Genomic DNA, 18276 nt, shown 5'->3' on the forward strand with positions numbered 1-18276 from the left:
GTTGTAAAAAAACAATATGCATAGAACCAAAAACGTGAACTAAGGAAATAAACAAAAATATGCATAAAATCGGAGTATTTTGACTTACTGTGCATTTGAAATATCAATATTTATTTGGATTTATAACTTTATCGACCAAATTATTTTTATTATTTAAGCCACCAAAGATACATGAATGAGAACAAAAAAGACCAAAAGAACAAATCCTAAAAGTATTACATGCAGAAGATGTTTAATAAAATATTTTAGTTTAATTTCCGTATAATATTACTTAGCTTAGTATATTACGTAAAAAATACCAACGATTTCACTTTAGTTTTTTGAGTAACCCTTATTGGTTGATCCTTTTGATCAACTGATAAATTCAATTATAAACAGGATGTTAAAAGAAAGATCGAACCCTCAAACTAATTATTAAATCACAGTTTACATTTACACTTTGATGAATATTTTTTGAACATAAAAAATCAGAGGGAACACAACTTCATCTTCTTGATTACAGAAATGCATTACTTATACATATTAGCTATATGCAAAGTAATAACTTTACTCGAATATATTATTAACATTCATCACGTTTCTATTTTCAGATATATCAAACATGTTTTGTGATATCTTCTCTAACCATTCTTAATAGGTGACAACACTTTAACCGTTCTTTTTTAACGAAGGTTATTCAGAGCGCAAAAATGTATAAAGATTTTGCAAAAACGACCCTCACGTATACATATATCTAAAAATTGCCGTTCCGTGTTCGAATGAATAATGACTGGTTCCTTCTCGCGTAAGTTTTATAAGTAAATCCAAAAGCCATTTCAGCTGCGTGCACCTCTGACCTGTCACCACACGATCGCAAATGCAATCGCCGATGATCGCCGATGGTCCTTTTTAGGGACTCGAGTGTGACTTTGCAAACAAATGGAGCGGCGTTGCCGAATTTCCCGCGCGTGCCATCTCAAGGGACTTTATTAAACCATGATTACCTATAGTGAAATGTTTAAGTACTAGTAGTGGCTATTTTTATTTTAATTTGGCAAATTTTGTATATTTTATACATTGTAAGGTACATACTTTGTTTATGCAGTATATATACAAGATGACATGTCGTGTCAACTGTTATCTATATGTATAGGTGCTAAAAGAGGGTCATTACTGAAAACACAAAGCGATAACAACAATGATAACAAGAATTTGACGAGAAGTACATACGTAAGTGTATATAGCTGTAAATTGTTAAAAATACGATACATTTATACAGTAATTATAGAATAAGATTCAATGATGGTCTTATGTTTATATATCCATCATCTTAAGTCTAGGAACTCCTTAATATTCACGATCTCTAACCCATTAAGAAAATGGCACACTGATGGGCACACGTTAATATTGACACACACCCCATCACATAGCTAGTTTTTGTATAATTGGGCACTTCTTAAGGATTATATTATCAAAATAAAAGTATTTTATATCTATGATTTTATTTTATTTTACAAAAATTCATAAATTTACATTCTGGCTACTTTTATTTTAATTTACACATGATACTTTTTAAACTTCAGACAATTTTTCGAATAAATCTTCTGGACTGTAATTACTGTCATGGAAGAGTGCAGTTTTAATCTTTAATTCCTGAAAAAAGTCACAATCGTTAACATTCGTCAAAATAGAACTCTCATTGACACACAAAATAAAATATAGCATTTTTAAACTTGCGTACTTCTAATCCCTTTTGCACCAGCACCTTATCATTGTTTTGAAATTCTGTAATTTAGAATAAGTGTATAAAATAAATTTTGTTCAGTCATAAATACAGAATAATTCAAACACTTGTGAATTTTACTCACTGCAATATGGTTTCTGTAAAGGTAGAATTACTAAGTATTTTCCATGGCTTTTTTGATAATTTATAGCATTTATACCCATTTCTGGACAATCGGAACAATAATTTTCTCTGTCTACTCTATTTAAAATTTGCAGTGCATTTTCGTAACTACCATTCCAGCTGTATCCAGAAAATTTACAGTTATCCAATCCTGACTTATTTAAAGATTCCAAGTAAAAAATGTTGGCTAAATCATGACTGCATATCATTTTTTGAATTCTAGTTGTATGGAGATAAGCTGTTTTTTTAATCAATTTAAAAAACATTTAAAGAAAAGTTTTAATTTATTTTTAATCTTATTATTAATTACTCACATGTTACTCTCTCACATTCTGGTTGCAATGCTCCGCCATTCACGTAAAAATCAATATGACCTTAAAATTGCGGTTTATAAATATATTTTTATCACAAAAAACTAAAATAACGAATAGGAAAACTTACCAATAGATTCTTGTAAGCCTAATCCATTTATTCCATTCATGCCATTGCCTGTTTGGGTGTGAATAACATCAACAAAATCTGCATCACTTTTATCAAGTTTCATACTATAATCAGTTTGTAAAAAGCAAGGCTGAGCTGGATCTAATCCTGTGATCCTCTCAACTTTGAAAAAATTACTTTTATTTCTGAGCAAACGTCCAGCTTGGCCACTAATATGAGCACCAAGGCTGTGTCCAATGAAGTACAAGTTATTCCAAGATATTTGACTACTCTCTTTTAACTCTGAGACTTTTTCTTTCATATCTTCAAGAAATCTAATAAAAAGTAATAAAATATTAAAAAATATTATTATGTTGCAATACACTATAAATATAGATCATACTTGACAATGTCTTTTGCAACTAAATAAGTTCTTTGAACAGCAGTGACATAGTTCCAGCTCTTGCTGCTCCAGTCAAGAATAAAAAGATTGATGTCATTCTATATATTAGCAGGACGAATGTATGTAATTTAAGAATATATTTCTATTGCTATGCAATTTTACTGATGTGATGTAATTACAATTATACTTACAGTAAAGAGAAGTTTTCTTTTTAAATCTCTGATCCAATCTTTTATATGATCAGCTCTGTATCCATGAATAACAAAATAAGTTTTTCGCGAAAGATTAAAAGCTTTGCTGTTAAGTGGTTCCCAATCATTTTCGCCGATTTTCACTCCGTCTATACTATCTTCTGTAGCAAGATAAAAATCTGCTGCTTTGTAAGCTTGATTTGAAGAAAACGCATAGAAAAACGAGCCTATGACGATGTTTTTGAATTCGGGACATGTTAAATTCGTAACCGTTTCTTCAGCAGTAACGTGATTAAATAACAATGCAGTTAATAAAATTAGCAGTATAAAGTTCATTATTTTCCTTGAATGTATAAAACTATTAAAATATATAATGTAAAAAAATACAAATATTGCCTGATTAAAAATTGAATGATCTTTTCTGAGTAAACTCCACATATATATTAAGTTGGTCTGTGATCTAGTTGTGTACATAGAAATGAAAACAGCATTGAATGAAGCAACAACATATCAGTAGCTGGAATTTCCGTTTACTTATCTAAGCATAATGTTTCGCATGGAAGTATAGTGTATGTCTATAAAGATGTCTTATCAATTTTCTTTCCAATCTAGCATATGACTGTACGATTCATATTACGAAGTATTATTAAATATAATATCCTAAATTAATGTGCGAAATAAATATGTTCCTACCAGGATTATTAGATTCTAATATTTCATCATCAAAAAGCTATGTAATCAATTGCAAATATTAAGAGGAACAAATGCATTTTTTTTTTTTTGTAAATTTAGTAAAAACTTGGATACACAATTAAATATTTTGTAATGATATTTATAAGAAAAAAAAATAGAATTATACATTACTTATCATTAATGTATTTACAAACATAATTACAGCATAAAAAAAATTTTACATATTAAACACAGCTTAAAGTTTTGTACATTTATCACATAGTCATAATAACAAACGAGATCAAAGAGCAAAATGATGATCTGTCATAATTAATCTTTTAACCAAAGATATTTGCTACTTACATAAAACTAATTTTCTTTGATATACTTCTTAATATTTGGCAATATGACTGATTTGAAGTACAAATGATGAAATACAATGATGTTCAATTTCCAGAATTTTCTTTTTTGAAAATTTTACAATTCGTTTCTGATATCTCTGGTGAGTCAAGTCACATGAAACTCATTTTGTTTGATACATAAATATTTGTAATTGGTATGATAGATTTATAGTTACCATTGATTATCCGACCTGTCTTTTTTAAAATATTGTACACTAATTTTTATATCGAAGTAACTTATTTTTTTTGTTCAGTAACGACTTTTTTTAATATTACATTTTCTGCTGTTAACAACTGATGTTTGGTTATCATTTCAGCATTAATAGCTTTCAATGCATAGATTTCTCTTTCTAAATACATGTTTTTTAATTTTAATTCTTCATCTTTAGTTTCATGAACAGGACTCCCTTTTTCATTCTGAGATTCACTTATCTTACAATTATGTTTTTCTCTGAAAAATTAAATTTTTGTTGTAGTCATCATTGATACATAAAAATATAATTGTTGCTTTTTAGTATGAAACTTAGAAATAAATATATTCAAATGAAATGCCATTATTATCAATATTTATCATCATAGCATACCTCAAATTGGTTATTGTAGTACCCTGTTCCTCTAAAATGCCTTGCAATTCTTTGAAATCATAAGGATCCTTCGAAATAGTTTGTTCTCTGTCACATAAAAAATAGAATTTTTTTTGCTATAACTAATGCAGAAAAACATAATTATTATTTTTTAGCATCAAACTATAACTCACTTTTTTGTTGAACAAAGATTAACATTAAAAGCTGTCAAAGGGATAGAAAAACCTGATGCATTGTTTAACGAAACAGATACATTATGAGAAGATGGTAATGGATCAAGATTATCTATTTTGCCTTGTAAAATACTATTATTATGTTTCTTGCGCCTACGATATGATACATTTGAATAGGGATTAAATATATTTATATCATTAAATACAGCTATTATAGAAATTACTAATCATGTAGCGTACTTAAAATCAATTAGTGTAATACCCTGATCCTTTAATTTGTCTTCCAATTTGTTAATGTCTGCAACAGGTTGTTTTCTGAAAAATTGAATTTCGTTCTATTATTATAATTAATAAACTTTCTAGTATAAAGTTTATATTTCACTTTCACAATATATTTTAATAGATATTAAGTATGTAATTTAATCATTGAATACAATTATTATAGAAATTTTTCATTATGCACACCCTAAATCAGTTATTGTTTCACCCTGATCCTTTAAATAGGATTCCTGTTCGTCATCATCGTATGTAAAATATTGATCCAAAACAGTTTGAGCTTTCTCACAACTGAAAAATTTTAGTTAGTTGGTTTTAAATGATAAATGATCAAAATGAGTATTTTTGTATTACCAAAGTTTTACCTTGCATTATTATTGCTTGGTAATTTTTTTGTCGGAACAGCAAATTTTGAAAGTTGGAATATATTGGTGTCACCAGATACATTTAGATCATCTGGATTTTTTATAAAGCAATCTTCTTGAAAGTGAACAGAACATACATGAGCTGGTTGCAAAAAATTAAATTTATAAAAATATTGTATAAAACTCATAGTTTTTGTTTAAAAATATAAATTAGTGTTACCGCAGTTAAGGTCAATATTCTTCTTGCTACAGGCTTTCACCCACTTAGCTGCAGTTTCTGGATCTTTAGGAAATTTAAAATATCTTATCCCTCTATCTTTTGTTTTTTCATTCTCATTTTCGCAATATTTTACTGAACAGTTACTCGCCATTTTTGACAATATCACAACTCGACTTATAACTATTCAAATCTCAGAGATCCACCGCGAATGTGCCTATCGAATCGAAAGCAAACATTTAACTGTCGGCGCCTGCCGTATATTTCAATATGGCGGATAGCGAAAAGTACTTACGTCATCACAACATTGTACAGTTCATGTTCGCGCCAAAATCGTGCGATCATCAGCAGCTCGGCAGTCGCAGACGACCGCAGACATAAACATATAAGTCACTCATCAAAACATCTTGTTTATATATATACACATATATACAGATAGATCAATCTTTCCTATCTTCCGTTAATGACACCTGTCATCTATGCTACGTAATAATCAAAGGAACTTTTACTTTTGTCGAATTTAGTTAAGAGTGAAACAATTATTTCAAATACAGTGGCAATCATAAAGTAATCAAAGTGCAATGTCGATGTTAGGTCTGAATTCTTATTTCTCCATTACTGATATTTTGGTCACAGAGGAACGAATTCACTCAGAAATTAAAAAGTTGCTGCCAAATCTTGGATTTTTGTGTCCATCTTCTGATAGACAAGACCTCGAGCCTGGAACAAGAATAGATCTCCCACTGTGGCTGGCTGATGCTTTGAGCAAATCTAGACAACCCATAGTCACTTGTGAAACTCCAAAAATTTTTAAAGACAGTTACAAAGAGATTCTACATGCTGATGCTTGTGCAGTGGAATTAAGTAAATGGTGTCAACACTACTATGAATTAGGTTTACATCTTCCACAAATGAGTGTCGAAGACAGTAGTAAACTTGCAGAATTTCTTCTAGAAGTATTTAAATCTAGATTTGTAGTAATCATCGATTGGGAACATAACGTATCTACTCCAGCCTTGAAAGGTCAAATTTCAGTGTTAGAGAAAAAATTATACTTGCAAGGAGATATTGGACGACAACAGTTACTCAATTGGTTGAATAAAGGAGTCAAACATATCAAGACTTCCACTGTGTTAAATAATATAAGGAAGCGTAAACGTATGGATGTTTAACTACATTTATGTATCAGATTTATTATGTATAAAATTTCTTACAACTGTAGCTTAAATGTTCTTTATATACTTTAAATGACCTTTTTTGTCCTATTTTTATTCAATTATTTTTTATGAAAACTTGCATTTGTACCTTTTTTTTAAATTCAAGACTAATATATATTCCAATCTTTTATAAATACTTGTCTCGAAGGAATCTCTCTATGTTCGACTTGTATTCCATAGAACCATTTGTTTTGTCTTAATTATTATATATACTCCTCATTTTAAATCTGAGTCATCATAGCTACATTCAATAATTTTTTGCAAATCTGTTTATTATATCGAATCAGAGAAAAGTACTTGAAGCGCATTTTGATATTGACTGGATTGCAACCTTTAAAACGTTTTTTGTATAAGGTACTTTAAAACATCTTATTTCGCTTTTCATATCTTATTTATTAATATATTTCAATAAAACAGATATAGTATAAAAACTTTTTTGTAAATAGTTATAGATCTTGGTCATCAAATAGAAAATGATCCTGAAATTTCAAAAATTTTGAACAAGATGAAAATAGAGTTATAATTACAATGCAAAAGTAATTGCCTAGCTTTTATCAAATAAAAATATAACTATACAATATATGCACAATACATTTTTTCATATATATCTAAAAATCAGGTGGGAATAACAAATGCTTTTTACACGCGGTGTAATTGATTGATAAACGGGCTAAAAAAATAAAGTATAAAATCAGTATAAAAACAACAGTCGATTTCAACGTGGAGCTATACTAACTAATACTAACGCTATAAAAAATATATACATATAATCTCAAACGTCTACTAGATTTCGTAGATCTTTTGTACCAAGGTAACGGAAGACGTTGTAAAAGAGCACATGGAAGGTGTCAGCATCGCACCTGAGTATGCGACTGAGGCCTGCCATAGCTTGCTTCATCAACACCTGTCGCTTCATTTCTTTGTCGAATCTTTCGATCAGCAGATCCTGGTAAATCGGAAAGTATTCCGAAAGGTCTACCGTGTCGAAAGTTCGAACGACATGCTCGTTACGCGCATACTTTCCAATGTCTCGAGCTGTAAGTATGTCAAAGAATGTGATGATACCGTGAATGTACGAGCCTTCCATGAGCGCCAACTCTGTCCTGCACTTTTCATAAAAGTCATGCAGGTCTTCAAAACTGGCAATCAGTCGCAAGTTCTCCCGCTCGACTCGGAGCTGTTGTGCCTCGACCTTAGCTATGTGCCTAACCACATAAAGGACGATGTCCTGCCTGCTGGTCTCGAGGGCTGCACTGAGAATAGTCTGATTCCTGGTGGTTTTCACGTTGACATCGGCGTCGTACGTGAGCAGTAACCGGACCGACTCTGCGTGCCCATTTTGAATGGCCGAGTAGAGTGGTGTCTCGCCGAACACATTGTTGTTGTTGATGTTTGCGCCGCGTTTCAGCAGGAATTTGACGCAATTGAACTTATTCCAAAAGGAGGCGAGATGCAGGGCCGTGAGCCCTGAACCGTACTTCTGTTCTATGTTGAAGTGGCCACTGTCGACGAGGAACTTAAGCACGCTTTTGCCGTTGTTGAGGGCCGCATCGTAGAGCGACGAGCTCTTGCTGTTCCCTAGAATGCATTTTCTCAGATCAACACCCCGTTCTATGAACAGACGGACAGCTTGTTCGTTCCAGTAGAGGAGTGCGCTGTCAAAAGAAGTTTTGACACTGCAACTACTGTCGCCAATCTCCGCGCCATGATCGAGAAGTAGTCGCAGTAGTTCAACGTAGAGTTCGTCGTCGACGTGGAAGTTGATGCGCTTGCACATAGCCGCATAGTAGAGTACACTGCAACCACGGTTGCACTTGGCCTTTACGTCTGCGCCGTGACTCAAGAGTAGTAGGATTATGTCCTTCAAACCCAATTCTGCGGCGACCTATATGCACACAAACCATTTTTAGCAATACCAAAGAATTAGGAAGTTCAAGATAATTAGTTAAAATGTGCTCAAACACATGGAAAATATAATAACCAAGCGAAACACAGACCTGCAGAGCAGAGAGACCCTCCGTATCTTGGTCATCTTGAATATTAACGTCAGCACCAGCTTCCAGCAGAATCTGTACTAACTCCAAGCTCTCCTCGCGTACAGCCCAGTGCAGAGGACTGTAACCTTGGCCATCGGTGCAGTTGGGAGTTGCTCCAGCAGACAACAGCAGCCAGACCATCTCGTTAAAGCGCGCTTTGACAGCGTAGTGCAGACATGTCATACCATGGCAGTCGACCATGTCGACGTTAGCCCCAGCCTTGATGAGTCGCTTTACGAACTCGATATTGAGGTCACGCACTGACCAGTGCAGCGGAGTCACGAAGTTGTCATCCATCACGTCGGCGTTTGCGCCCTTATCCAACAGCAGACCAGCCACGTCGTAATTACCCCGCATTACTGCCCAGTGCAGTGGACTGATCGCCTGATAATCCACCGCATCCACGTCCGCCCCTGCGTCCACTAACATCTTTGCAATGTCGTAATTACATTTGCTGTCCCCTGGAACGAGGCAAGGTTGAGCTATTAAATGTTTTAAATACATTTTTTAGATTTCCAGTTGTTGAGAATTGAGAACACAATTGATACAGATTTTAAAGAAGCTCTACAGTATATTATGTTTAAATCTAGTTGAACTAGCATGTTTGATTTCTAACTTTTCAAACTGTATTTGTCAAATATTCAATGCGATTTTATAATTTACTGTGGCAGCTACCTACTGATCATAATATACAATTAAACAACAATTACCAGCATACGGTTCCACTTTAGCAGCCAAATGTAAGGGACTAGAATACTCTTCATCGATGACATTTGCATCTGCACCAGCATCAAGTAATATTCGAACCATAGCCTTGAATCCATACCAGACGGCCATGTGCAAGGGACCAAACTCTTCGATAAAGTTTGTATTCAGATGAATAGCTCCTGCATCAAGGAGTAGTTTAGCTATTTTGAGATTGTTTGATTCAACAGCTGTCATCAGTGGTGTTTCACCATACCGATTTTTGAGATTGATGTCGCAGCCTGCTTCAATCAGCTGTCTTGCGATAGTCTCATTGTCAGTGTTTGTAAAATAATGCAACAAGTTACTGTCGTGATCATCGCGTATGTCTGCCACCGAAACTTGGCTCAGCATAGAATTGATACCATTGCTGTCCCCATTGCTGATGAATTGCTTCAAATCAGTCCACCACTGAAAAATCAATTATTTTTCATCAACGATTTACTCCAAAAAAATGGATGGTGTATTTTACATCAACAGTGTTTACGCATGAAAAATATTTGGCTGAGAAGGAACTTTGAAAAAAAATAAACGAGCAATCCAGTCATATCGATATCGCACATAATGGAGTATGAAAATAAACAGCTTCTAGATCAAGTTCTATTTATAGTCCCGATTGTTATGAAACCAAGCACATAATCTCGTATCGCCCTTTTCTCTTATATATGCGTATACATAAGTTAAGTTATACACTATACACACACACGGCAAAGGGGTCTTCGCAACAACACAACAACGGTCGTGCTTATCGCAATTTCGCGTAAAAAAAAATAAGGAGTCAACGTACCGTCATGGTGGTACGTGCGAATTCCTTATGCTTTCGCGACACAGCAAAACAAAAACAACGTCTACTTGACTGCGCAGCGTAGATACTTCGGCATTCTTTTCTTCCTCTTCTTGCTCAGGGCGAAGGAAGATTTACCTCCGGAGTAGCTCTTGCTCGTGGCTTTGAGTCGTTCGATGCGGCCAAAGCTTATCTTGTGTTTCATGAATTTGAAGAAATGAAAAACGAGCCTCTGTTTATTAACGACGAGAAGAGAAAGACGGGATACAATGTTGGCGCAGCAGCAGCAGCAGTGGTGGCTTGTCGCGTACTAGCTTCTGGGCTGTGTTTACAAGCGCGAGAAAGCAGAGGCGCGCGCGAGCGTACGTGCGTCACATTCGCCGAGAAATGGTGGTTGGAGTCGTGCATTGGTGGATTTCTGTAGCGGAGTGTGGATCGAATTGTTATTTTCACGACGAATATGTTGCGCATATGCGTGTATATGCGCACGCGAGGGAAAAATAAAGATGGCATCGCGGATCTTCGGGCTCATTTTCTGGGTCGCGTTCATTTTATGCGATTCTGTTTTATTCGTTATTATCGCGCGCGCGCGCCTGCGGTGCAGAGTGTATATAGAATGCGGTTGGGTTTGAAAATTTGAAATTTTGCGCGCGAAAATTCGCACGAGTTCATTGGAACGAGTCGCGCTGCAGTAATCTGCGCGAATTGATGGTTGATGTAGTTATTAGAATTTAATTACGCAATATTTATTCTATTGCAATTTTGGGTATTTTTCGGAGTTTCCAAAAAGCTTTCGCGTCATAGGGGATCAGAATATGAGACGTAGTAGAATATCGCACGATACAAAAACACAAACTTGTAAATGTTCAATTTGAGAAAATATTATGGTGATAAAGAATCAAAGTCATTTAAAACAAATAAAAAAATTAACTAGAGTCTGTAAAGTTGCATCAATTATAGTCTTGGACTGAAATATTATATTCTGCTCCGAAACACAGTCCGCTCTCCTAGCTAAATTTGTTTCAACTTTACTTTGAGAATCGATTTCTTTCCAATCGCTTAATTGAAAGATTAGGTGGTCTTGTAAGCTTTTTGTATTCTCTTCAACTAATTGCATACCTCGTCAGTTAAACGAACTTGCAATCGAATGCGACCAATTCGAAATTAGACTTTGTGCGAAAGACAGCGCGCGAAAATAATTCGTTAAAAAATCTCCAAGAATAAAACAATCCTACGTCAACTGTACATTTATTTTTATTTCTCTTTTTTTCTCGCTGCACGCCCACGTAAATTTCAGTCTCCTCCGATAGCCTTCTTGCAAAACAAAGCGAAGTGAGAGAACAACATACCCCTTATACATTTCACATACATATCCAACTCTCCCAGCGCCAGATGCGCCCGACGCGTCATCGTCCGGTTTTTTGCCCATCGTACGCAAGAAGAAGCACACATCCTCCCATACGGTCTTTCTCTCTTACCTAGCGAGAAAAAACCTCAGCCGTGCGAGCAAGTATACATATACACGACGACGCCGCGCTCTCTCTCTCTCTCTCTTTCTCTCTCTCTTTCTCTCTCGTATAGCAGCGCCTTGTGCCGAGTCTCCGTGTACACGTCCGCGCGCAGTAACGCCGTGGAAGCCGTGTGTCGCCCACGCGCCTGCGTCCGACTCTTTCTCTCGCACTTTTGCGTGTATACTGTACACGCGCGCACCTACGTTATCGATTCTCGATCGATCGACGGATCCTACACGGCTTGTTTATAATCCGTATTCCACGAAGTCGAATCAAAACACACACACACACACAGCTAGAAAGAGAGAGAGAGAGAAACCATCTGTGCTGCTGTGTATAGGTACCTATACATAGGCGCACCTATACACAGTTAAGTGTATATGCCGCAGCGTTCACCTTTCTTTCGCTGCTGCTGCTGCTGCTGCTGGCATGGCGCACTTCGTTCGGCGACGAGTTTAAAATTCAACGCGACGCGCCGTTATAGGTCGTCGGCGTCGTCATCGCCGCCGGTCTGAACTCCACTCGATCAGTACCTATACTTTGTCCGACATGGCACGGATGCTCTCTTGCCTCCGTGGCTTTCTCCTCGGCTTCGTCGTCGTCCTCGGAGTGAGTATTCTCTTTTATACCTTTGACAATAATATTGTAGCCTCGAGTGACATTCCCCCCCCCTGCTCTATACTTATACTATACACGCTATGGAGAACCGATTCAAGGTGACAGACGCGCTGCGCGCATACCTTGCAGCGTTTTGCTCTCTTTTCTGCCCTCTCCCTCTCTCCCTCTCTGATACAAAAGTTATGTACCGAATGGAAGAAGAAACGCGGACGCGCGCGCGAGTTCTATTTCTATTGCTCGGTGGAGGGACAGTGCGAGAGCGAGAGAAAGAGACGATGCAAACGTTCGGCGGCGCAAGCGCGCAGTCACCTGTGTGTGTGCAACGCGACGACCACTCCGGTGGCTCCTCGGGTGGCTCGTTCGAAAACGAATTTCGGACGCTGATGATGCCTACCTATTATTCAATGGGAAGCAACGTTGCGCAACAGGCTCGGCCTTTTTTACTGCTTATTATTCATGGGTTATTTTGTGTAATGTTACGTACGGCTGTACCTATGCGATTTTTTTTTGTTTTTTTTTCGGAAGCGGTATGACGGAAGATATGGAATAATAACGCGGAGGTGAATTGTTTAGGAAACGTTGTTTATCGCCGCGTTTGAGGGATTCCGGTCGAAGCCGAGCGACGAGATAGGACGATTATCTTTCTAAATTGCGATAACGCGTGGTATACGGGATAGAAGGTGATTCCTTATCGGCTTCTCGATTGTGGGTACGTGAGACAGGCGCGAGAAGTTTAGAAATAGTTTTTTTTTTATTTTTTCGCGAGCTTGAATTAATTCGCTGAAATTTCATGCATAACCGACGGAGACGTTTTTGTGAAATTTATGGAATACTATACTGTATTGTTCGAGGATTATTTTATTCATAGATTAATAATGACGATGGCAGAGGCTCGAATTATTGAAGCGAGAAAAAGCGACGTGGATGATTGATTATTACTCATATGATACAACTTTGACGATCGTCCTGTCCGAATTTTTTACGGAGCTTGCGCCGTCAAGCTTTTATCTCAGTCAATATTAGATGGAATTGATTTTCAATTTCTTATAACTTTGCAAAAAGTAGGTGAGTTTAATTTTAAAATGAGGAATAATATTTAAAATCAAAATTCATTCGTTCAAATAATTTTGTAAAGATTTATTACTTATATTAGCTCTTACTCAGGATATTACTAACCGAGTTTCTAAAAATTCAAGAAACTCAGGTAAAAGTCATACCGTCCAACGTCAACGTTTATCTAGATAAGAGATAAGATAAAGCTCGTGTTTACCCTAAAAACTTTTTCCCCTAATTTGCTCGAGATATACGCTTTCCAACTTTTCAATCTCATCAAACATACGTATGCATTACGCACCGACTTGAAATAACATTGCAAAAGTATCGTATAATGCTCTATTACTTCGACGATTATAGCAAAATCAATATCCCAAAACATAAATCCTCCGATATAAGCAAAACGAATCAACGACACAACGAGGATAGGGCAGCATCGTATATCCAAACATTCGGAATGACCTAGATTTAATGTAATTAAGTGCAAACAAGATTAACCCGATCAGCAGTGTGAACATCTGGCGTTCTCCATAAAAAGAAAAAAAAAACAGCTGAAATGTACGTGCATCTGTTTTAGTTCTCAGGGGCGATCGTTGCGACTGGTTCCGGCGTCTTCCTTTATCAACTGCACGAGTACTCGCTGCTGACTCCAACAGGCGTCGATGGGCCACCTGCTACTCTGCTGGGCTTGGGTCTACTCACTTGCGTTCTCGCCTGGTTCATTTGGCAGTTTGATTACAGCAGCAAGTCGCAAGTGATTTCGGTATGAAAATATATATTTTCGGTTATATTATTATGGCTATACTATGTTTAATTGATTTTTGGTAAACGCAAGTTGTATGCGGTTACGCGAAAAATCAAACCGTTGTTATATGGCTTGTTTAGTGACCTTAATTGAAAATGCGTGTATAAAATTCAAAGGGAATTTCTGCGCTGATTTCATTTTTATATTATTCAACACTGTGTACGCGCATATTCTAAATTTTTAGGCATACATTACCTGTATTAAATAGTAAATTTACAATCATGCGCTTTGAAATGTTTCCCAGCTCGCCGCTCTCATAACGATAGTCGGCCTGATAGAGGCTGGCGTAGGAATTTGGGCCTTGGTCCGTCATCAAGAGACTTACAAGCTGCCGGACAAACTCGTTCAAAAAGCCGTCGTGGCGCTGAACGACCCAAAGAGCGAAGACATCTGGCACCGTATGCACGTGAGGGTATGTATCGCATCTTTGTTGGGGTTGAACCAAAAGTAAAAACTTTTGATGCCTCAGTATTTAAATAATTGCTGCATCCCGGATATCGAATATCTCCGCTATAGTATAGATTTTCAATATTCCGGAGCGCGCAACCTGATTTTTAAATTCGTTATATTTACGTTTTTATACACCTTCGATCGCCTGAATTTATTATGAGCTGCATTAGTCATAAAATCGATCAAGCGCGAAACGACATAATGGTGCTTCCCGCGATTAGCACACAAAAGACGTTGCGAAATGAAGATAAGAATCGATCTGCTCAAATTTTAACTGCACCGATGTCCTTAGCACCATTCGTATGTGCGTGAAATCATTTATTCATTTTCATTCGTCAAAAGGACAAAGTCTGATGCTTTCTCTGCTAACAATCGAACTTGTGCATGGTTGACCACTTGCGATTGTTTTTACGAAAGAACGAAGTTACGAATAAAAAATTAATTTATCTGTTTCAGTTGAATTGCTGCGGCGTCAACGGAGCAAGCGAAGACTTTAGACAGCATCATAAACACGTTCCATGGTCTTGTTGTTACGAACCTACTGAGGTCGAGGACGACAGGAAAAAATGCGAGCGAGGATGTCTCCATCCAATGATCCACAGGACTCAGTCGACTTTGCTCTACGTTTTTCTCCTGGCGCTCGGCTCCGTCGTTCTTAAGGTGATTGTCGTTTTTTTAAAGAATTTTTTATACATTTTCGTTACGAACCGTCGCTTGTCACTGGTATGGCTCGATGAATTTTAATTTTGTTTGAAAGCTCTAGCACTGTGTAGATTCTGTTTATTATTGAGCGCGCTTTAAACAGTGAGGAGCACTCGGCCAACATGATGGAAATTCGATAATCTACAAATACGAAAAAAATTGCAACGGTGGCGTGGTTTATTGTACACCGGCCTTTGTAGATTTTATACTCGAATATTACAATAACATTAAGATTAATAATTTAATCACGCTAATAGACACGTAATCATGTAATTGACGAAACGCATTTCTATGAAAGCTCGCTCGACGTTTGAGTTTGAACAAAGAAATTTGCAAAAGTGCGCTGCGATATTTCATCAGAGACGCCATTTGCGAATTTATAAAAATGTTTCCAAGTCTTGAATAACCTTCGGCTTTCAAGTCGTTTTCCATATAATTACGCTTTTCAACTACTTTGATGAGAGACGTCGCACGCTCTTTGCACTTCATATTTTGAAAAAGAGTCTGCCTGACGCAAAATACCTCTAGCAAAGAGCAAATTACGGGAAAAGCAGTTTATTCCACCGAGATAGAATTGAAAATAAAAATTCCCTCCTAAAAATATCAAGCTCAAGCTCGCGAGCACGTCCTTCTCGCACTATCGCGATCAAGCAGCATCACAGATGCGCAATCGAAATATATACGAAAGCACTAATCCATCTCCAGCGTATTTAGGACACAAGGAGCTTATATATAAATAGCAGAGCCATAGTGAAGCTCGATGTTCGAAACATATGTTGCAGGCCTGCATCGTGTCGGTAGCTTGGTGCTACGCGAAAGCCATCATGGAGGGTATGGAGAGGCGAAGAAAGGAGATAACGACAGCTGCCGCAGCAGCGGCTCGCGCGAGCAGCATCGAGGAACAGCGCAACAGCGCGAACCTCAGTCCTCTGGTGGAGAAGTCCAGGATGCGAACACCTTAGGCGTCGATGCATCGTGCGGAACACGCCTTGGAATATAACGTCACAAACTTTGTTTTTGCTCTTATCGTCGCGCTGTAGATACAATCGCGCATACGTAGCTGTAGACCATTCCTTATCATCGCGAGAGCTTTTATCTCTCGAACATTCGAAGCCTTGGTACCTTGTTATCTCCCGGCATGACTTCATGTGCGATCACCTGCGCGTTGACTCACATGCGGTATGTACTTATTATCGAATAATTTTTAGAAAGCGGACACAGGAAATTGATGGAACTTTTAACGATTCCATCGGAGTCAGTCGTATGAGCGGATTTCAGAGTGTTCGGGAAAATTTATGTAAAATAATGTCAAAGCTTAAGCTGTTGTTTTCCAATTTTACTGGGAAAGGGGCAGTAGCGTCATCTTATTTCTAATTAATATATTAAATGAGATTTTTCTTTGGATTTATATTCTTTTACGCACGTAGCGTTCTCACTTTCAAAGAAAGCGTTCGTTATTCAAATTGGAATATATAAAAAGAAAGGTCTGCAGAGCCGTATACGACGATTTTACATTTATAACTCTTACTAATGAGGGTTGAACGTTTCATAAGTACACAAATATACGAAAGTTAACTTTTCTCGTACTTAATCGATCTTCGTATCGAAATCCATAATACGAATAGGGATTGTACTATTTCCGTATCCTTTCATCTCGCCCAGATACATTCAAACAAAAACCACGGTTTCGTTTGACTAATTTTTTGTTCCGTAGCGATTTAATCTGTGATTTGTATTTACTGCGACGGTGTTGATCGTACTTCCCCAACTTGCTGAAAGTCAAGAAAGTATTTATAATCTCATTCATTCGACTGATGATCAGAACGAATGTTCGCTTATCATAATACTTCTGAGATCATTAGCGAAAAAAGTAATTCGAAGCTTAGTGTGTTCGATACAATAATAAATACTTAGCCAGTGATTACTTGCATGACTTCCTATGTACACCATTGTGTACAGAAACACTTATTTATCCGTTTGTACTTAGTATTCGACGTAAACTTAAAGCGTGATTTCGTATTGATTCCGTAGTTGTTCAGGGCCTAATGACACTTTTATAATCTATATTTACGTATATTGTATGTTGTTTCTGTCCTGTTTCTAAAATCTACGATTGTATACTTAGTTTTTTACAAGACAAAATATAGTTTGCGTTAAAGATGTTAAATTAATCTGGTAAACAGACAAGAAGTTAGTTGTGAATTATATACATTTTTAAAGTTATTTCTGTAATAAGAATATTATCTGTATGTTATGCGACTATTTTGTAACATTTTCGAATTATATTTATACACTTGGAAAAAAAGACTCGATTTAAACGTGATATTAACGGGTACAGCCGACATAAAGAATCAGGGTAAAAAAGAAGTAAGAAGCCAAGGATATCAATAATGAAGGATGAGTAATCCAGATTTATTAAATGCTTGCAAGCACAAAAAATGAGTTATTGCGAAGTTGAAAACGATTACTCGTTTATTTACAGATATATCTAAATAGAATCTATATGCAATTTAATATGAGACATATTCAGATGCGACATATTTACCGTTAAGAACTGCAAGTGCATGCATATTATGCGCGCCGCGTATTTTATATAAAAAATATACCTATGTAGTTATTAAGAATATATTTAAAGTTTATTTTTTTATACATGACATAAAACGATGTATGTACTTAATCTATATATATAACTTTACACGCCAATAAAATATACATTTTCTAATCACGAATCTATAAATGTGTCCTTCTCATAACGTATACAGCCGTGGC

The 18276-nt window shown here is 36.4% G+C and overlaps 5 protein-coding genes across 12 annotated transcripts; 2 read left to right on the plus strand and 3 right to left on the minus strand.

Annotated features, from left to right (window-relative positions):
- Positions 1 to 1056: 1056 nt before the first annotated feature.
- On the plus strand, positions 1057 to 18236 carry LOC100678969. 2 transcript variants are annotated; one of them, XM_031931723.1, is made up of 5 exons: positions 1057 to 1209; positions 14128 to 14313; positions 14600 to 14767; positions 15262 to 15465; positions 16290 to 18236. In XM_031931723.1, exons 1-5 carry the CDS (start codon positions 1102 to 1104, stop codon positions 16467 to 16469), a joined length of 846 nt encoding a protein of 281 aa, XP_031787583.1. In that variant the 5' UTR covers positions 1057 to 1101; the 3' UTR covers positions 16470 to 18236. The 2 variants fall into 2 exon arrangements, with proteins under 2 accessions (XP_031787583.1, XP_031787584.1); XM_031931724.2 differs by lacking the exon at positions 1057 to 1209 and adding an exon at positions 11424 to 12488.
- LOC100680330 (hepatic triacylglycerol lipase) lies at positions 1463 to 3435 on the minus strand. 2 transcript variants are annotated; one of them, XM_003424426.5, is made up of 7 exons: positions 2900 to 3435; positions 2709 to 2806; positions 2327 to 2640; positions 2200 to 2259; positions 1848 to 2123; positions 1721 to 1764; positions 1463 to 1632 (listed from the first exon to the last, which is right to left on the minus strand). In XM_003424426.5, exons 1-7 carry the CDS (start codon positions 3371 to 3373, stop codon positions 1552 to 1554), a joined length of 1347 nt encoding a protein of 448 aa, XP_003424474.1. In that variant the 5' UTR covers positions 3374 to 3435; the 3' UTR covers positions 1463 to 1551. The 2 variants fall into 2 exon arrangements, with proteins under 2 accessions (XP_003424474.1, XP_016844942.1); XM_016989453.3 differs by having other exon boundaries at positions 2709 to 2771; positions 2900 to 3402.
- On the minus strand, positions 3410 to 5827 carry LOC100117621. Of its 2 annotated transcripts, XR_513127.4 has the most exons (8): positions 5591 to 5827; positions 5371 to 5512; positions 5195 to 5296; positions 4970 to 5044; positions 4730 to 4882; positions 4557 to 4643; positions 4149 to 4423; positions 3410 to 4070 (listed from the first exon to the last, which is right to left on the minus strand). XR_513127.4 is itself a non-coding variant. In XM_031931718.2 (7 exons), exons 1-7 carry the CDS (start codon positions 5739 to 5741, stop codon positions 4210 to 4212), a joined length of 924 nt encoding a protein of 307 aa, XP_031787578.1. In that variant the 5' UTR covers positions 5742 to 5827; the 3' UTR covers positions 3716 to 4209. The 2 variants fall into 2 exon arrangements, 1 of the variants encoding a protein (XP_031787578.1); XM_031931718.2 differs by having other exon boundaries at positions 3716 to 4423.
- On the plus strand, positions 5882 to 6839 carry LOC100117579 (DNA replication complex GINS protein PSF3). Its single transcript, XM_001601723.5, has one exon. The coding sequence runs from the start codon at positions 6169 to 6171 to the stop codon at positions 6757 to 6759; it is 591 nt and encodes a 196-aa protein (XP_001601773.1). The 5' UTR covers positions 5882 to 6168; the 3' UTR covers positions 6760 to 6839.
- Positions 6755 to 10879, minus strand: LOC100117539 (putative ankyrin repeat protein RF_0381). 5 transcript variants are annotated; one of them, XM_032600128.1, is made up of 5 exons: positions 10372 to 10873; positions 9802 to 9995; positions 9551 to 9727; positions 8802 to 9322; positions 6761 to 8689 (listed from the first exon to the last, which is right to left on the minus strand). In XM_032600128.1, the coding sequence occupies exons 3-5, from the start codon at positions 9675 to 9677 to the stop codon at positions 7577 to 7579; spliced, it is 1761 nt and encodes a 586-aa protein (XP_032456019.1). In that variant the 5' UTR covers positions 9678 to 9727; positions 9802 to 9995; positions 10372 to 10873; the 3' UTR covers positions 6761 to 7576. The 5 variants fall into 5 exon arrangements, with proteins under 5 accessions (XP_003424459.1, XP_001601744.1, XP_032456019.1 ...); XM_008218629.4 differs by having other exon boundaries at positions 8802 to 9301; positions 10372 to 10867; XM_003424411.5 differs by having other exon boundaries at positions 6755 to 8689; positions 9551 to 9995; positions 10372 to 10879.
- Positions 18237 to 18276: the final 40 nt, after the last annotated feature.

The sequence above is a fragment of the Nasonia vitripennis genome, chromosome 5 (genome assembly GCF_009193385.2).
Source record: "Nasonia vitripennis strain AsymCx chromosome 5, Nvit_psr_1.1, whole genome shotgun sequence".
In the NCBI taxonomy this organism is placed as follows: Eukaryota; Metazoa; Arthropoda; class Insecta; order Hymenoptera; family Pteromalidae; genus Nasonia; species Nasonia vitripennis.